Raw genomic sequence first — 20,826 nt, 5'->3', positions numbered from 1 at the left:
TTTAATAACCCATTGATTTATTTAAATATATTTATTTTGTTTAAAATTATAAAAAAAATAAATAAATTTATTAAATAAAAACACTTATAAATATTCTTTCCAACTTTATTCTTTGCACTACAAAGCCATTATTCTCATTCCCCAATAAACAAATAATAAATAAATAAATAAATAATTCTCTTTGTTCACGCAAATTGGCTGAAGTCCCCATCTAGTTTCTTTCTTCTCCGTCAACTTTGTCTTCTTTCATTCATCCCCCATTCCAATTCCAACTCCTTACATATACATTCAAACAGAATCAAAGAACCTCATTCGGGTTTTCAATTTCATCGTCTTCAATCATTTGGGTTTACAAAACAGAGAGAATCAGGAAATGGGTGCTTGTGTAAGCAAGATAAATGGTTCAGATTCAAGAGAAATCGGTCAAAACCCAGTAGCCACCGCCGGCGAAGAACAATACCATAAACCCTCTGGCGCAGTTCATAACGGAATCCTAGGAAAACCCTACGATGATGTTAAGAAATACTACCAGTTAGGAAAGGAATTGGGCAGGGGTCAATTTGGTGTGACTTATCTCTGTACTGATATTTCAACCGGCAAGGAATTCGCCTGTAAATCGGTTTCGAAGAAGAAACTTTCATCGAAAAGTGATAAGGAAGATATGAGAAAGGAGATTCAGATTATGCAGCATTTGAGTGGGCAAGCAAATATTGTTGAATTTAAGGGTTCTTTTGAAGATAAGAATGGTGTTCATGTTGTGATGGAGCTTTGTGGGGGAGGGGAACTTTTTGATCGGATTATTGCTCAAGGACATTATAGTGAAAGGGCAGCAGCTTCTGTTTGTAGGGCGATTGTTAATGTTGTTCATCATTGTCATTTTATGGGTGTTATTCATAGAGATTTGAAACCTGAGAATTTCTTGTTGTCTGATAAGACTGATAATGCTATGCTTCAAGCTACTGATTTTGGATTGTCTGTCTTCATTGAAGAAGGTAACATTTTTCATCTTTTCTTATCTACAATTACAAATTTTGTCATGATTTAAGATAAGTCAAAAGGGTTTTTGTTCGAAATTTTAGGTTTGATTTTCACTTTAAAAAGTCATATTGAAGTGGGTAGTCATGAATTTAGAGTTTTGTGTTAATCTATTTGTAGATGTGGTAGAAAGGATAGTGAATTTCATTAAAATTGAATGAAGTTAGTTAGGGGTATATGGGGGAATAAACTTGATTTAAGAAATAATATTTGATATCATGTTTTTCATTTTCATTGCTAGAAGATGGAAAGTCAAGATTTTCTGATTATTTTGTTTTTTCATCTCAATTTATGAAATTTGCTCATAATTCTTTGAATCTAAAATGGAATGATATCCAATTTTCTATATATGTAATGTATCACATATAAAAAAAAATCAAATTAATAATAATAAATAAATAAGTTATCTCAAAGATTTTTATTTTTTTTCTATGAGACTCAAAAAATTTACTAAATACGCTCAAAATTGAAGTGGGTAGTAATGATTTTTGAATATATTGTTAATCTATTTGTAGCTCTGATTAGAAAGATGAGTGATTTTCATTAAATTTGAATGAAGTTACAGGGGTATATGGGGGAATAAACTTGATTTTAAGAAGAAAAAAATTGATATCATGTTTCCATTTTCATTTTGTGAATGTTGAAAGTCAAGATTTTCTGATTATTTTGTTTTTTCATCTCAATTTATGAAATTTGCTCATAATATTCTTTGAATCTAAAATTGTATGATGATCCAATTTTCTATGTAAATGTATCACATATGAAAAAATCAAAATAGTAATAATAATAATGAATAAATAAATAAGGAAGAAGTTATTGTAAAATATTTAATATCCAAGATATATAAGTTCTACTTTCAACAAATTATAATGATCATTTGATTTATCATTTAAATACTGATGTTTTTATTTTAATTATTTATATATGATGTCATATTTTCTTAACTTTGTGTATAAATATTTGAAAAATCATTCAATTGCAGGTAAGATCTATCAAGATATAGTTGGAAGCGCTTATTATGTAGCTCCCGAGGTCTTGAAACGTAGGTACGGTAAAGAAGTCGATATTTGGAGTGCCGGAGTTATCTTATACATCTTACTAAGTGGCGTACCGCCATTTTGGGCAGGTAAAATATCGCAAAACTAATATTTTTGTTTTCATTTTCTTGACAATGAGTTTATTCTCGTGGAGAGACTAGCATGAGTGCACAACCTCCACTTAAAAATTGGAACAATTTTACTAATAATCGATATGTGACATTTGTTATTTTAATTGTGAAATATTTAAATTATTGTGCTAGTTTTCTCTGAAAATTGGTTATGCTGCGCAAAAAAACTTGGTTAGACGAAGTTACAATAAAATAGAATTATTTTTTGAACTTGCAGAGAAGGATAGTGCAATATTCGACGCGATTTTGAGAGGTCATGTTGATTTCGAGAGTGATCCTTGGCCATCAATTTCGAAAAGTGCGAAGGATCTTGTTAGAAGAATGTTGACACAAGATCCAAAAAAAAGGATAACTTCCACTGAAATTCTTAGTAAGTTTTTAATGAATTTCCTTTATCAAATATAAAATAAAATCTTGATCAAACATGGACTAATAAAACATTTGTTTTGTTCTTGGCTTATGATTTAGATCATCCATGGATAAGAGAAGATGGAGAAGCATCTGATAAGCCAATAGACAGTGCAGTCTTATCAAGAATGAAGCAATTCAGAGCAATGAATAAACTCAAACAACTTGCTCTAAAGGTATATAGACCAAAGAACTCTAAATTATGTTCTTTTTTTTTCAATAAATTTGACAAAAAATAAAACATTTGAACCTGCAGGTGATTGCTGAAAACCTGTCTGAAAAGGAAATTCAAGGATTGAAGGCAATGTTTTCGAACATAGACACGGATAAGAGTGGGACAATTACTTATGAAGAATTGAAAACCGGTTTGGCTCAACTAGGATCAAAACTAACCGAGGCAGAAGTTAAGCAATTAATGGAAGCTGTAAGATTAACATCGTTTTCTTCACTCTATTCATTCCACAAACAATTGTATTTTGACTCGGTTTATTATTTTTGATTGTTTCAGGCCGACGTAGATGGAAATGGTTCGATTGACTATATTGAATTCATAACCGCCACAATGCATAGACATAAACTTGATAGAGATGAAGATGTTTACAAAGCCTTTCAATATTTTGATAAGGACAATAGTGGGTGAGTACAAATGTACAATGCCCTTTTTTGAAATGCCCATTTGTACATGAAATTGTGTTTTCAAATAATTTGAAATTGTGATTCAGATATATTACAAGAGATGAGTTAGAGATAGCAATGAAAGAACATGGGATGGGTGATGAAGCAACAATCAAGGATATTATATCTGAAGTGGACTCTGATAATGTTGGTTTTTTTTTCTTGTTTTTTCTTCATCTCTGAATTATTTTTATTTATTTTTTTAAAATTCTGTTTAATTTTGCAGGATGGAAGAATAAACTATTCAGAGTTTCGCACCATGATGAGAAGTGGAACCCATCAATCTGCTGTTAATGTTTTCTAGAATGACACTGCAAAATTGTGGTTAAAGAAACCAAACCTGTCTTTGAATTCAGTTTTTATATTTTGATACTTTGTCTCATTTGTTGATAGGATAAGTAAGACTATATTACTATATATATGTTTTTCAATGTAAATGTATCACTGAAATTTGAGCCTTATATATGAATTTGTAATGTGGTTTTATAACAAAGTAGTAATTGAATGGATTGTGAGTTGTGACATAAATGGTCTCTTCTATTATCTCCCATGTGAGCTTTTCTTAATGTTTTGTTCTTATGTAACAATATTAAAGATAAAGATAACTTCCTAAATTATTAAAAAAAAAAAAAACTTTTATATCTAACCTCAATATGGAATTTGTAGTATTATTTTTTTTTTTCTTGTGGCTTATAATAAATAATAATGGATGTCTTGAAATTTTTTAGTCAAAAATAATAAAAGATATAATAATAGTTGATAAATATATCATAATTTGTATTACAATCTAATATAACAAATTGTAATACTCTTAGATTAATTAACCCATTATTATTGTAATAAATTTTGAGTAAGAAAAAAAGGAGAAATAATTTTTTTTTTTTTAATAAAGATTGGGACTGCCCACCAAGCTTGTCCCTAATGGGGCCTACATGGGTCTGCCCTAACTTATAGACTCGTCCTTAATAGGACCAATGTGAGTCTGACCAAGTCTATAGGCTCACCCTAATGGGACCTTGTGGGTCTACCCTAATGACACCCAGTTTTGAAGGTATCTATGCAAGAATTTGATCCTCGTTTTGCTTCAACCTATAGATTATGTGGACTAAGAGGGGACCATAATTGTATTAATTTATTCATAGTTGTCAACATGAATTAAATTAATTCACAACAGTAACTAAATCCCAATAGGAGTTCAATGATTTTTGGAATTAGATCTGAATTTGGAAAAGGAAAAAAAAGTCAATAAAATTCATTACAAACATTCCTTTGTCAATATCTCATACAAATGTTTTCTTTTCAATTATATATAGATAATATTTTATTAATTAGTCTCATCGTTGAATTTATATATAAAATAACATTTTATAACCTAAATTAATTAGACACATCCATAAATTCTTATCTTGTTTGAATTATATAAAATAATATTTTTGTAAAATAACTTACAGATATATTAAAAAATTTGTTTATATTTCTAATGCAAAAATGACTTTAATTCTTATTTGGTACCTTTATTTATTTAATTTTAATTTATTTTGTTAGAATGTTATATTTACTCATCTAAATTCGAATAAATTCCCGGAGGTTATGCACATGACCCACAAACCCACTCAACCAGACGTGTCTGATGGGTTCGAATTAGGACCTCAAACGTGTCTGATAAGTTCGAATCAAAATCTCAAGCAAGTCTATAGGCTAGAACGAGGACTTCAATGTAGTTAGAAATATCCACCTATTAGCTAACTTCACCCTTATGGGTTCAAAATGGAACCTAAGACCATTGGTTTACAAGATAATAGATTTGAAGTCTTTACACTTAGACCATAAAAAAACCACTAAACAAATCACAAATTCAAGTTTTTTTTTTGTGGCTGATCAATAATAGTCGTCCACATTATTGTTGTTCTATCTCCTTTGGAAGTTGAGGTATTTGATTCCACATGCAAATACTAAAGAAAATAACACAACCCATAAAACATGAACAGCCGCAACTACGGGGAGGAAGTTATATTCATAACCGAACGTAGATTTGAGAAACACCTTTATCGGAATATTTCCTTCACCGGGCACCTCTAATAACGAGTCTAGATCGCCAACTTGAGATGTCACTAACCCATACAATGTCCAAGCCACTGGAGAACCCCAATAGTACCACCTCCACCAAATAGGTATTTGCTGCAAATAATTATAAATTAAAACATTAAAAACTAAATTATACATAATATATATTATTAAGTGTAAAATAAATTTGATGTACCGGTATGGGTATTAGGAAGCCTGAAAATAAGTTCCATAGGGTCATGAAAAACGCCGATACAATGATAGAAATTGTTACGCCAGGGGTCAGGGCGACAAACATCATTGCGTACATAGTGTAATAGATGTAACACATAACGGTAAAGAAGTAGAACCATAAAAACTTGGTAACAGTCCATTCGAAGCCGATCATGGAATATAAGATGAGAGCATATATGGTCGTTTGTATTACCACATACATCGTTTCTACGATGACCTGCAAAATTTGTAAAGTGTTTAAACATGTCATTAGCAATCTCTAATGAGGTAAATCTTGGGTGGTTAATAGATAAAGTAAACTTAGTGAATTGGTAGTTTGAGCATTCTTGTAACTATTTTTTAAAGAAAACTTAACAAGTTTGTATTAGAATAGAAGTCTTGTATTTAGGCATGGAAAATTTTTGGTTCATGATTTATCCTATCCGATAGGGACGGCCAGATACCCGACCCAATGAGTATCCATTGTCATGCCTAGTTAGATTCATTTCAGTCTGGTTTGTTTCGGATTCACTGAATGACTCGTGATAATTGATCTAGCATGTTTAAACTTTTAAAGGAAAAAATGTGCTTAAAACCATGTTAAAGGCTTACAATTATCCATTACCTGGGAAAATGCATATGACAAAGGAGAGTACATGGCAGATGCTCTTTCACGGTAGAAAACTGTTCTTTCAGTATCTACAACAGGTTGCACTCTTGTAGCATTGGTTGAACCCAAAATAATAACAGAAGAATACAACCCTCCCAAAAGATTCAAAAGATCTTGTTGTTTAGATCTGTCAACAAAGAAAAATCTCATTAAGCTTCAATAATACATAATTCAAAAAACAAAAAGTGAGATTTTTTAGTCTAACTCACAATTTTTGCCCTTTGTTCCAGAAAACTAAGCCAAACAACACACCAATAATTGTAGTCAAGAAGAATCTAATGGCATTATATTGTGGATTCCTCCAATAAGATAAGTAGTGTTTCCAGAAACAAGCATGGAACTGTGAAGTGAATGATTGCGAATACTTTGTTGGAAAATGAAGACCATGAGAACCAGATGGTGGGATATTGAGTTCCTTAATGAGTTCTTGATTCCTTCTGAAAATCCATCAAGATAGTAAATGTAAATCTGTAAAAAATACACATGATCTATGCAATATATGTATTTACTTACTGATAAAGGGAAGAGTTTACATAAACCTCTGCAAAATCAATATTTAGTTGAGCCTCTAAAGAAGAATTAGTAACTTCCAACACCCATGTAGCAGGATTATAACCTTCCCTAATCTTGGGAACCCCTTGAACACTCTGCATAAATTAGCATAAATTTGTCAATCTTTTCTTTATTAAACATATAGTGATTTGTCATTTTTCAACTCACTTCAAAATACTCAATTAACTTGTGAGATTGGTTGCCAAGAGGTCCTGCATAGATTACTTCTCCTCCTCTCTTCATCAAAAGTAACTGCAAATTTTTTTAATATTTTGAGTAAGTAATAACAATTGTTTTATTTTTTCGAAATGGGTACCTCATCAAAAGCCTCGAAAATGTCTATGCTTGGTTGGTGAATTGTGCAGACAACGGTTCTTCCAGTATCGACTGTATTTCTAACAGTTCTCATAACAATGGCTGCAGCTCTTGCATCAAGTCCAGATGTTGGTTCATCCATGAATATGATGGATGGACTTGCAACCAATTCAACAGCAATTGTCAATCTTTTCCTTTGTTCTGTTGAAAGACCACCCACTCCTGAAATGCCTACCAAAGAATTCCTTATCGAATTAAGCTCGACCAACTCCATCACTTCTGCCACAAACATCTACATAAAACAAAACAAAAGTTTGTGTATTGTTATAAGTTACATGGGATTTGATTAAAATAAAATGTTTACTTCATTTACCTTTCGTGTTTTAACATTCACATCATTGGAGAGGCGTAACCAAGCAGAGAATAGAAGAGATTCATAAACTGTAACATTCGGAGAATGAATGTCATTTTGCTCACAATACCCACTAATTCGAGCAAATGTTTCTTGTTTTTTGGGATAACCAGAAATATTGATGTTTCCTTTTATGTATCCGCCTGTTTTTCGTCCAGCTAGAACATCCATTAGAGTTGTTTTTCCAGCACCACTAACACCAACAAGGGCGGTTAGAATTCCAGGGCGGAAACTTCCACTAACATCTCTTAGTAGTTGGAGACGATCTTCTTGAGCCCCTTGACTTTTCATTTCCTGATAACATACTATTATTAGTGGGAATTGAATTTTAATAGTTTTTTGTTTTTTGAAAATTTAATTGTTTACCTTAGGCATGTCTACATAGTAGTTGATGTGATCGAAAGTAAGCGAAAGTGGTTGAAATGGCAAGATCATTCCTTTCCTTGGTGCATGATTTGTAGCTACATCAATTGAGGAAGAAGCTCTTGAAGCATTTTTCTCATCAATATCTTCGTCTTCTGAGATAACCCCTTTTGAATCCCCAATTGCTGAGAAAAGGAAATTATTTCAAATAATCTAAGCTAAAGTTATTAATAAGAATCAAAGAACTTTGACTAAAAATATTAGCCACGTTTTTATTTACCGTCGCTATTTGATAAAAGAAAGCTATGACGATCGTTAACAACAGTAATTTGAGAAATAGTGACATTATTTATGTCGCTATTTTCCTTCATAAATTGAAATTTATTTATTTTGTAAAATAGCGACCGATAATTCAACTGTTGCCAATTCTATCGATTTTGGTTTTGTGAAATAAGATGACTTACGGTTTAAATATGTCAACGCGACAATAAAGAGAATGTTGAAGAAGGCAGAAAATCCAAAGAGTGCAGCAATACAAACCCAATACATGTAATCTTCCGTGTAGAAGCCTCTTGACTTAAGTAACGCTTTTCCTACCGTAGGTGCATCTATTTTGGGATCCGTGTTTGGCTACAATCGAATGAGAATGGTTTTAAACGGAACAAATTAAAAATAATACATTAAAACTTACTGCATCCCATCTTTTGTCTAAAAATTCATTCATGACAATGGCATTTTGACCATACATCATAGGAGAAATATAATACCCCCAGATCATAAATGGTTTAATGTCATCTGCATATTATAAAATGAAATGAAAAGGTTAATTAATTCTAATTCTCAATAGACTTAACAAAGTTAGTAAAAGAGATAGATATGGCTAACTTACTCTTTGAAACTACAAAACCTCCAAGAATAAATACCAATAGTAATGAAAATGTCCCGAGAGTAGATGAGACAACCCGCGTTCTTCCCACTGCAGCAATACAACGATAAAGCGACAGTGCCATTTGGTGTACGCCAAAGAATGCCAGGAATTGTCGAAAAAATCTAAAACAAATGAAGAGTTATTAATTAGTAATCCATTCCATTCCAATCCATCATATACTTGTATAGAGCAAAACAATTCAATTAATTACCTGGTTGGAGATGGAGCAAACCCAATTGTGTAATAGGTTAGAACAATCCATATTACTGATTCCATAAATGATAAAGGAATCCTAAGGATCCAAATTGGCAATGCAAAAGCCCATGGTGGAAAAAACAAGTAATCTCTTTGTTTATAAAATACTGGTAGCCTCATAACAGTTAACAACATTTCAGAAGTCCCATTAAACATTACATTCACAAGACTAAAGAACAGAGCTCCTAAATATTTTCCTCCATTCTCCAATTTACCATAATGCATAGTAGACCTCCAAAAAACAGTCATGGTTAATAATGACATAATTGTTAGTTGAAATGTCTTGAATATGTAAACAAAACTATTCCTCTTTATCAATAGCCATTCCCTATCAATGCAAGCTTTAAAAAGCTCTTTTTTAGATACACCATATTGTTGTTTGACTAGTGCTGCTGGATGAGCTTTTGATTTATCATAAGGAACACTAATTTCAGCTGCTAATTGTTGGCCAAGGATGAATGAATTGAAACCAACTACGAAATCTGATTCTGAGATATATCTATAAGATTGATCATTTTCCTTATGGACCCAATATTGTTCTTGATCTTTCTTAGATGTAACCTCTTGGAGAAAGTCTGCCACTCCTTTTCTTTGAGGACATTTAAAACCCATGTACTCAAAGAACTCGAGAACATTTTCTCGTGGTCCTTGATAGATAATTTCACCTTCCGAGATTAAAATAATGTCATCAAAGAGTTCGTATGTCTCGGGTGCAGGCTGGAGAAGGGAGATAACCATAGTTACATCCATGATATGTACCATTTGCTTCATGAGTTTGATAATTTGAAATGTAGTGGAGCTATCCAATCCATTTGATATTTCATCCATTAGAATAACTCTTGCTGGTCCAACCAACATCTCTCCTGTAACAAGTCAAACCAAAAATGTACATCTTGAGATTAAGACTATAAACAACAAATAATGATAATCTCCTATTTTATTGTCCATTCTCTTTATGTCTTTATGGAGGAGAGTTATAAAATTGTGAAAGCTAAATATAAGAATTTTTACTCAAAGATCCTAATTAAAATGTTGTTTTAATGTAATTGTCTACTACTAGATCTGAAGAACAAATATGAAAATTGATTGTAAGATGCTGCAATTTATAGAGTAGAAGCTGAAGAAAAGACACAAATAATCATTTAATAAATTAAGACACAAACAATTAAGTTGCTAAATCCTTTCTAGTGATAAAAAATTGTACAAATCACATGAAAAACATACCAGTGGTGACCCTCTTCTTTTGTCCCCCAGATATGCCTCTTCTCATTTCATTACCAAGCATAATATTCTCACAAATTTCCAATCCAAGTATCTGTTTCATACAAAATAGAAAGGATGGGAAACATAAAACATTAATTATAGACATGCAAAATAGGAAATGGTTATTTCTAAGGGAGATAGAGTGAAGAAACCTTTAGAACATAATCTGTGACTAAACTAGTTTTTTGTCCTGACATTACTGTGGCTTTCATGAATGCATCAATATCAGGATCAGGTTTAAGTCCTGCTTCTTTCTCTCGTCTAGAAAGTTCAGCCAATAGGTCATATCTTTGGCCAACTCCCAAACAGCGTCCCGAGAAATCCATAGTCTCTCTAACTGTCATTTCTCCTTGATGAAGATCATGTTGACTAATATAAGCACATGTTCTCTGAGGAATAAATTCATCTAGTTCATGTCCACAGTAAGTAATTTTCCCAGAAGCCTGAAATTAGCATCATTTAAGAAACAAATATTTTTAAAATAAATTAGCAAGTATATATAGATTGTAATACACAAACCAACCAACCCTTAAATCCTTATCTAGCTTTCCAGCAAGAGCTAGTAACAGCGTTGTCTTTCCAGCACTAGGAGGGCCAAGGAGCAATGTCATCCTAAGAATCAATCACCCATGAAAGGAAATCTGTTCAGAAGGATCAAAATTGGAAAAAAAAAAATAGAAAGTTCTTCTACTTCATTTTATATTTCGATTACCTTGATGGCTTCAAAATGCCACTAACATGTTTAAGAATCTTGATTTTTCTTTTCTTCATAGGGGAAAGTCTTACCAACTCAAGAATGCTCTATATGAAATAAAACAAAGGTATTTAATCAATCATTCCCATGAGTTTGTTCAATGAAATAGTAAACAGTATTACCTCAATAACGTTTAAGGTTGCATTGAACAGCGTGGGAAGTGCTCTGTTTCCAACATAAATCTCCCCTTCGATTGATAAGTTTTCGTATCGAACTTCAGTTACTGGGATCTCAATTCCGACTCTGTACCAAGACATTAACTTAGTGATTACAAATGTTACAAGAATCCCAAATGAAACAAAACACTAATAATCAATTTGCTTCTATTTGGAAACACTTTCTATTTTGTAGTATTATGGGAAAGAAGCTGACCCTAGCCTAGCTCGAACCACCAAAACAAAACATATGGGTTGGGGCCAAATTGTTCCACTAGCACTTTTGATAAAATTAATGACATTCTAATTAAAAAATAAATACTACATTAACAATTTATATTAGATGATTATTTAGACTAAAATAAAGAGCTTTCATACATGACAAATCACATCTTCTCATAGAGCTGGTTAAATCTTTGAATAACCAATTAGTTAAAGAAAAATTGAGTATATTTGAATAAACACAACAAATAAAAATGTATATCTATAAAAATTTAAAAATTGAATTTTTTTTGGTTAATGATAAATGATCTAATTGATACAAGATATTCAATTATATGTGATTAATCAAATACTCATATAGTTCGTAGTTTTGATTTGTTTAGAATTTAGTTTTTGTTAAATCTTATTATAAGTTATACAAAAAAATAAGAACTTTGAATTTTAATTAGAACCCATCTCAAAATCAAACAATCTATTCTAATCTATAAACTTGTAAATTAGTTATATAATATTATTATTTATACATATAATTAACTACTTCATACATTTATTATTTACAAAAATATTTAATTAAGTGTAAAATTATTAATAAGTAAATAATACAATAATTTTTTTATATATTTACAAAAATTAATTACATTAATAAATTAATTTAAATAAATAATAATTTTTTATTATAAAATTGCATAAAATAGTTAAATGGAAAGTTCAACTAAAATAATAAAATAATAAGATCTAAAAAGTTTTATAAATTATATTTAATTAAAAAAATTATGATTAAAATTTGAAAATATGTATTAAATTAAATTTCATGTAATTTTAAAATTAATTATATGAGTAAATAAAAAAAATTAAGAAATTATTTAAACTTTAAAAGAATTAAATGGAAAAGTGACGATGAAGACGGGGAGGTGTAAGGGTTTAGGGTTTATGGAGGTGGAGAAAATGAAAATGAAGTTTTGAAAAATTTTACCGATCAATTCTCTGGCGGATATTATGAAGAAATTTCTCGTTATCGATCTCAATAATCTTGAATATACTCTCCATCAATTGTTTCCGTTCTTGAATCCCTAGATCGGTAACGTCGACCTGTTCTTGCACGATCTTTCCATCTTCAAGCATTTTTTTCATCATCCCCTTCCTTAGACGGTCGTACGTCGGTAATCTCTCGATCGCCGCCCATTCCACTTCTTCTTCCTCCTCCTCCGGTGCCTCCCTGAAACTTCCGGCAATCCAACTCCTTCTGCTTCCTAACCGCCGACTACTCATAGATCTTGCCAAATCATCGCCGGCGGCTAAAACAGCCGCCATTGCAATAATCCGTTCGAAATCAAATCAAATACGATTCCGAATTCTTGATCAAAAGCATCGGAGATTTTTCGAAATCAAATGTTGTTAAATCTGACTGCAAGAGAGAGGGCATATGAAATATATAGAAAAGGCATAATAGATGATGATGAATTTTACATTTAATGTCATTAATTATGTAAAATATATCACAAATATTCTTATTTTATTTTATTTCTATTTAGTATTTACTTGATTACACAAGATTTTAAAAAATAAATTCTAATTTAAAAAAAATCATCAATCTTATTTAAAAATTGTTATAATTTTATCAAGTTTTAATTGACAATTATTTTTATTATTTAATATAAAAATTAAGTGTTTTGGAAACCGTTAAACTTAATTCTTGTTATTTAATAGATAGATGATGTTTGAAAATATTTTTTTTTAAATTGTATATAATTTTAATAAGAGTCATTCAAAAATACACTTGTAATAATTTATTAGAAGATAGGAATATAATGAAAAAATTTTTGAAAGGAGAGAATAATGATAGATAATAAATCTATCATTAAGATTGTTTTTCATATATATTTATTAATTATCTTTAAAATAATTTATATATTATATTAATTTTATTTTAAAATGTAAACATTTCTAATATGTTACTATATAATTTTAGTTGAGTTATAAAGTTTATATTTATAATAAACTCTATAATAATTAATTAAAATTTATTAAATTTATATTTGATTTGAGTCTGAACAATAATTATTTAAGTTTTATTATATATATATATATATATATATATATTATTAAAAACAAAGTAATATTATTTAATATTTAAATAAATTCAATTTAATTTACTTTTTACTTTTTACTTCTCTAATTTTTTTTTTTAAAAATGACAAAATTCAAAATAATTTACTCGTTTTATTCATAATTTTTTTTATTTATTTATGTAAGTTCAATCTAATTATTTTTTTAAACTGAACTTTAATTTTTACCTCCTTCATTAACAATGTATAAATTAAATTTAAACAAGTTTGACCTTGTAATACAAAATGATCAACTCAATAAATTAAAAACTTATTACAATATATGAAACTGTTTTAGTTTTAGTTTTTTTCTATAATTTAGGATTGTCATAAAATATTAACAATTAATTATTTTATTCAAAATATAAACAAAAATTAAATTATTAAGGTAGGTTAATAACACGAGTCTTACCTATTAAACCAAGAGTCTCATATTCCTTTAAATTTAAATTTATTTTATTAATATTTCTATCAAAAGTTATGTTAGTTTTATAAATATATAAGCCATTGTGAATATTATTTATTCAATAAATTATATTGGTTTTTTCCCTTAAAACTCATTAAATATTATTTATTTATTTTAACCATCAATTCTAAAATTAAATTGTCTCACTTAGTTCTCAAGATTATTTTTTTTTCATAAATTAGATTTTTATTAAGATTAGAACTGAAAATCTTAGAGCTAAAATCGATAATGTTAATTGTTAAAGTAACGATTGTGATTTAGTATATCTTAATTTTTATCATTAGTGTTTAAATACAGAATATTAAGTAGTCATTATTAATTTGTTTTAACAAATCTATGTCAATAGCCAGACAACTAAATTAAGGACAAATAATGTTTTTTTTTTGTTAAATAATATATATTTAATATTTTAAGTTTTTTTTTATTAGAATATTTAAACTTATAAAATAATTAATATTAGTAATGGGTTACAATCAATTATTTCGAGTTTGTATATGTACAAATTTATTATTACTTTTGAGTTCTTTTAGCAAAGAGAAATAAAGGAAATAAGCACACACAAAAAAAGTGTTATTTTGTGAAGCTTCTACTCATTTTCTCATTTTGATATATCATGAAGGATTAAAAAGTATTACTTGGTTAATTAGCAGTTAGTCTGTGCATTTGTAGGAGTAATGATATAAAATCGAGAAAAGAAATTACGGTTAAAATTTGATAGCATTTTTAATTTACTCTCATATATATATATCTAAATTAACCACAACTCACAACCCGACAATCTGAACACTTTAAAAATTAAGCATCATTATATATATATATATAATATGAAGTTCCCTTTACGATGTACACGGATAAAAAAAAATGGTTACAACGTCCCGCATTTATTAAATTTGGTGTTAAATTTAAAATATAAAGTGTTATTAGCTTAGTTGGTTCAAGAGTTGTACTTGTTTTGTTAGGTTAGACTTTGAAACATTCCTATAGCATTTCTAATTTTATTTTTAACCGTTTTAAATTTATGGCGGGTCAACCCAGAATCCGACCCAAATATCCATTACTTTCACATATATATTCAAATTAACCACAGCTCTCGACTCTGGCAATCCGGACACATTCAAAATTAAGCATCATTATATATATATATATATATATATATTAGTTAGTTAAAAAGTTGAACTTATATTGTTAAAATGTCTCGCGTTCATCAAATGTGGTGTTAAATTTAAAATATAATGTGTTATTAGCCTAGTTGGTTAAAAAGTTGTACTTGTTTTGTAAGGTTGCGAGTTTGAAACATATCTATAGCATTTTTTTATTTTTAACCGTTTTAAGAGTTTTTGAGCGGGTCAACCCAGAATCCGACCCAAATATCCATTACTCTCACATATATATTCAAATTAACCACATCTCTCGACTCCGGCAATCCGGATACTTTCAAAATTAAGCATCATTATATATATATATATATATATATAGATAGATTAGTTAGTTAAAAATGTCTCGCGTTCATCAAATTTGGTGTTTAATTTAAAATATAAAGTGTTATTAGTCTAGTTGGTTAAAGAGTTGTATTTGTTTTGTTAAGTTGCGAGTTCGAAACATACATATAACATTTTTATTTTTAACCGTTTTAAGTTTATGGGCGGGTCAACCCAGAATCCGACCCAAGTATCCATTTTATCACATATATATCCAAATTAACCACAGCTCTCAACCCAGCAATCCGGACACTTTCAAAATTAAGCATCAATATATATATATATATATATATATATATATATATATATATATATATATATATATATATATATATATATATATATATATATATTAGTTAGTTAAAAATGTCTTGCATTGCGTTCATCAAATTTGGTGTTGAATTTAAAATATTTATTAGCTTAGTTGGTTAAAGAGTTGTACTTGATTTTTTAGGTTGCGAGTTCGAAACATATCTATAACACTTTTAATTTTATTTTTAACCGTTTTAAATTTATGGGCGGGTCAACCCAGACTCCGACTCAAGTATCTATTTACTCTCACATATATATCTAAATTAACCACAACTCTCGACCCGACAATCCGAACATTTTAAAAATTAAGCATCATTATATATATATATATATATATATATATATATATATATATATATATATATATATATATATATATATATATATATATTTCCGGACACTTTCAAAATTAAGTATCATTAATTATATATATATATATATTAATTAGTTAAAAATTTTAATTACTCTCGTATATATATATATCCAAATTAACACAATTCGAACACTTTAAAAATTAAGCATCTATATATATATATAATTACAACGTTTCGATTATAAATAATTAATGTTAGTAATGGGTTACAATCAATCCGAATAATTAATTAAATGTTTGGTTAATGAATGAATTATTATTTATTGAGATAATTATACTTTTCTTGTTTATTAAATTTTTATAAATAAAATTAGTTAAATATTTGATTAGTGTAAGTTATTTTTTTTTTTCTTACAAAAGTGTAAGTTTAAATTTTTTTTGAAAAAAAAATATATATATGTATATTTGAAAGGTATAAAAATAAAATCTTCTAAATGAGTTAAATGTTGGTGTGAATGTAATTTGACATTAACAACACTATTATAACTAGTATGAAACCCTACGTTGTACGGGAAAAATATAAACAAAATTTTTATAAAATATTTAATTTAATAAAAGAGAATATATTTATATGAAAAGAAAATATATAATATATATATATATATATATAATTAGAGAAAAAAATAGAAAAAATAATTATTATTAATTGTTTCATAATATAAGTAAATTGTATAAAAATAAATAATAAACAAATAATATATAAATAATTGTGGAAAAATTATGTAAGGAAAAATATATTTATATAAAATTAATTATGAAATATATACATGATGTGAGAAAAAAGAATGATTGATTAAAACTGAAAATAATAATAATACAATACAAACAAAAGGCTTAATTTAATTTAAACTATTGAAAGCAAAATAAAAATTTAAGTCAATATTAAACAAACATTCTAAAAAAATAAATAAATGTATAACTCTAGTATAATTTAAGATATCCTATATTATAATAATAGTTAATAATGTATACTAATAAAAAAAACAACTTCCATAAAATGAAATTAAAAAATTGTAAAATAAAAACTAAAAACTAATTTTTTTGTCTTTTTTGTCCTATCTCTTCAACAACTTTGTCTGTTGCTCCTCCCTAATAAAATTTAATTAACATATAAAACACATTTCAAAAAACTTAAATAAGACATTAAAATAGATAATAAAAAAAACAATTTATTTGATCACAAAAAATTGAAAAAGTACCTCTTTAACAGCTTTGTTTGAAATTGATGATCCTCCATAATAAAATTTAATCAAATATATATAAACTTTTCAAATATCTAAATAAGACATTAAAATAGATTTAAAAAACAATTTATTTGATAAAAAAATTGAAAAAGTACCTCTTTAACAATTTTGTCTGAAATTGATGCTCCTCCCTTAACAAAATTTAATTTAATATATAAAACACGTTTCAAAGTTGAGCATAAAGATATCCAAAATATATTTACCTGTTGAGTAATGAGTGATTGACTTGGATCAAACACTTTTATAATTGTAAAATTGTGTGATTTTTTCTTGAGGTTGTAATCAGTAATTTTAACTTGGAACACAAGTTTTCGCGATGACATTGATGATAACGGCAATGGTAAATCTTTGTCACAACTCGGATGTAATTGTAACAAATCTGAAATAGTTAGATTAACTAACTTATTTACAACTCTATCAAAAAGCACAAATAGTGCAGCTCCTGGCTCGTCACCAACCTCAATTTCTAATTTATATCTAAAATAGATACAAAATAATTAATGAAAAAACAAAATAGTTATAATTAAATATATGAATATAGTTTGTTAATGATTAAAGAGTCAAAAATAAACACCTTGGAATAGGATTTTTTGTAACTTTAACACATGAGTTGCAAAAAAAAAACATCGCCCTCGAGCGTTACTTTTCTGCGACAATCATCACAAGAGTAGTAAAACCAACCATTGTAGTTGCATACATTATTGATCGTCGCTTCAACGGTACGTATACATTCCTGTTAACCAATAAACCAGTAAGATAACTATAAAAATATTGAAATACCAATTTTACCAACCTTGCTTTCCTCACTTGACAATAGGTTGTATAATTCCTCAATTGTGTGTCGATCTTTCATCATCTCATCTTGTAAAGACATCGAACTTTCAACAGTATCATCCAACAAACATACTTGAGATGGATGGACAGCAAATCTACAATTAGTTGAGTAAAGGTGGCACAAAAATAATAGTCATTAAAACAACAAATATTTAAACAAAGAGTATTGTTTAAAGAAAGACAATATCAACCTTTCTCGCATAGTCACCACCTCTGGAATCATTAGATTTTGAAAAACTTGTGTGGCCGTTGTTGAAGAAAGGACATGATGACCTAATGAAAGCACATAAAAATGGTTAACACAAACATATTAAGACATAAACATATTTTTTTTACAATTCATACCTTGGTATAACTTGACAAGAAAGCCGGTCACAACTATTACGATAGGATCTTGGTTGTTAGATCCTTCAAAAAATTCAAATTTTTCGGCTATGTTTCCCATAAAGTTAGATTAATATCTTCTCCACTATAAAATAACACATAGAAAAGGTAAAAATTAAAATATTTAATAGAGTAAAAAAACAAAAGAACTCATTTAACTTATAGATTTATAAATGACCAACCTATCAAATTGAAGGTTTAAACCACGTTTTGCAACTGTGTTATATCCAGTTTTGCTAAAAGTCTTAGAGCCCAAACTGATAAGAAGAGCTATAATAACTATAACATAAAAAAAGAAAATGTAAGTTAAAAATTAAATGAAAGACAATAGTTAATCAAAACACTACCTGTTAGTTGTGAGCAATTGTCACTTCTAGAAATAACCTCCTTGTAATCAGAAAAATTAAATTTATATCTCGGAATATTTAGAATCTCAGAAAGTAGCTAAACAAAATTTTCAAAGAGTTTGGAACTGGTTTGTACTGAGCGTTTGACTTGACAACTCGAAAATTTTGAAATATGTACATGTTACCCTCCTTTAATAAGTTTCGATGTCTTGGAACAAATTGACGATCGATGCTGACGTGAATAACCGCACCCTATAAATTACATGTTAGTTTGCACTAACATACATTAATATATAACAAAATATTAAACACACTTACCTCCTTGTCTATTAATAAGAAATCAACACTTAGCAATTCATTATTTTTTTTTAGTATTTATTGCATCCCACATGTACATAACTCTTGCTTTGTGGTTGCCATCCGTAGTCAAATCTAGAATTCCAATCCAATGGAGGCTTGTGTGTCCATTTTCTGATATTTTGATATGAATTGACATTATAATAGTTAGTATAAAATATAAACATAAAAATAAAATTTAAAATAAAAAAAGTAAAAAGTAAAAATAAAAAAACTTTAAAAATATTTATATGTAAATATAGATTGAATAATAATAAAAAATTAAATAATATAATATATTAAATATGAGAATAAAGACAAATATTATAAAATAATGAGAAATAATAAATATAATATATTTAAAAAAATTCTTTTATGATTAAAAATAAATATCGTGTATTAGCTTTTAATAGATTCACCATCTTCTATAAAAAAAAATAGTTATTTATTTTTATGAAAATTTAATGTATTATGCAAAACATTTTTTATATAAAAATATTAAGAATATTTAAGTGAATAATTGGATTGTTATAATTAACGAAAATATATGTGAAAAAATGACCAAATATTTAAAAATTAGATGTTATGGATATAACAAACACATTTATTATAAAAAAAAAGTATTTATATATCATAGGTTAATAATAATAATAAATTATTAATATAATATGAATATATTAAAAATGAGAATAAAGATAAATATTAAAAAATAATGGGAAATAATAAATAATTAATTAAATGTTATAATAATATTTCAAAAAAAATTATTTATTTCTTTTGTGATTAAAAATAAATATTATTAAATACATTAAACTTTATCATGTGAAATTGTTTGGAATAGAAAAAAATCTTATACTCAAAAGATAGAGATCATCTTTTTTCAACTAATAAAACTATATGTATTTAAAAAAATTAAATATATTTAACTTAAAAAAATATTTTTATTTCATTAAATCATAAAATATAATCATTACTTCTACTTTGACTCAAAAGAAGAATGAATATTATATTGGATAACTTCAACTAAAGTAATTTTAAAAATATTTAGATTGAATAATAATAAAAAGATTATTAATATAATATAAATATATTAAATATGACAAATATTATAAAATAATATGAATAATAAATTAATTAATTAAACGTTATAATAAGTAATAATAATATTTAAAAAAAAAAAATTGGAGAATAGAAAAATAAATATTATGCTAAGAATAAAGAGATTATATGTATTTAAATTTTTTATTTTATTAATTAGTCATAAAATTTAATCAAAAGATAGGACGTTGTTGCAGGCCTGAAATGATCAAATTTCGAAAAAAAAACAATGAACAATAGATTGGTGAAACATAACATATTACCAATTTAATTATTGAATGAAATAATGATGTTGATAGAGAAATTGATGTTAATATAATTTAATTATTACTCACTTTAACCAAGATGGAATTCAAAAGATAGGACGTTGTTGCAGCGACCTGAAATGATCAAATTC

At 27.6% G+C, this 20,826-nt stretch overlaps 2 protein-coding genes across 2 annotated transcripts; one reads left to right on the top strand and one right to left on the bottom strand.

Moving 5' to 3' along the window:
• Positions 1-201: 201 nt before the first annotated feature.
• Positions 202-3,677, top strand: LOC124945019 (calcium-dependent protein kinase 19-like). Its single transcript, XM_047485383.1, has 8 exons — positions 202-992; positions 2,018-2,161; positions 2,421-2,573; positions 2,672-2,787; positions 2,868-3,035; positions 3,120-3,247; positions 3,334-3,433; positions 3,513-3,677. Exons 1-8 carry the CDS (start codon positions 374-376, stop codon positions 3,588-3,590), a joined length of 1,506 nt encoding a protein of 501 aa, XP_047341339.1. The 5' UTR covers positions 202-373; the 3' UTR covers positions 3,591-3,677.
• A 1,517-nt stretch (positions 3,678-5,194) lies between these two features.
• Positions 5,195-12,763, bottom strand: LOC124945018 (ABC transporter G family member 34-like). The gene is made up of 19 exons (XM_047485382.1): positions 12,426-12,763; positions 11,198-11,318; positions 11,034-11,122; positions 10,849-10,933; positions 10,474-10,764; positions 10,283-10,373; positions 9,015-9,921; positions 8,765-8,925; positions 8,567-8,670; positions 8,340-8,505; positions 7,879-8,060; positions 7,474-7,806; positions 7,102-7,392; positions 6,954-7,037; positions 6,747-6,880; positions 6,443-6,670; positions 6,189-6,360; positions 5,547-5,801; positions 5,195-5,464 (listed from the first exon to the last, which is right to left on the bottom strand). The coding sequence occupies exons 1-19, from the start codon at positions 12,761-12,763 to the stop codon at positions 5,195-5,197; spliced, it is 4,302 nt and encodes a 1,433-aa protein (XP_047341338.1).
• Positions 12,764-20,826: the final 8,063 nt, after the last annotated feature.

This window comes from Impatiens glandulifera, chromosome 7, assembly GCF_907164915.1.
Source record: "Impatiens glandulifera chromosome 7, dImpGla2.1, whole genome shotgun sequence".
Classification (NCBI taxonomy): domain Eukaryota; kingdom Viridiplantae; phylum Streptophyta; class Magnoliopsida; order Ericales; family Balsaminaceae; genus Impatiens; species Impatiens glandulifera.
The sequence above is the reverse complement of the archived record's forward strand: the minus strand, read 5'-3'. Positions and strand labels throughout refer to the sequence as shown.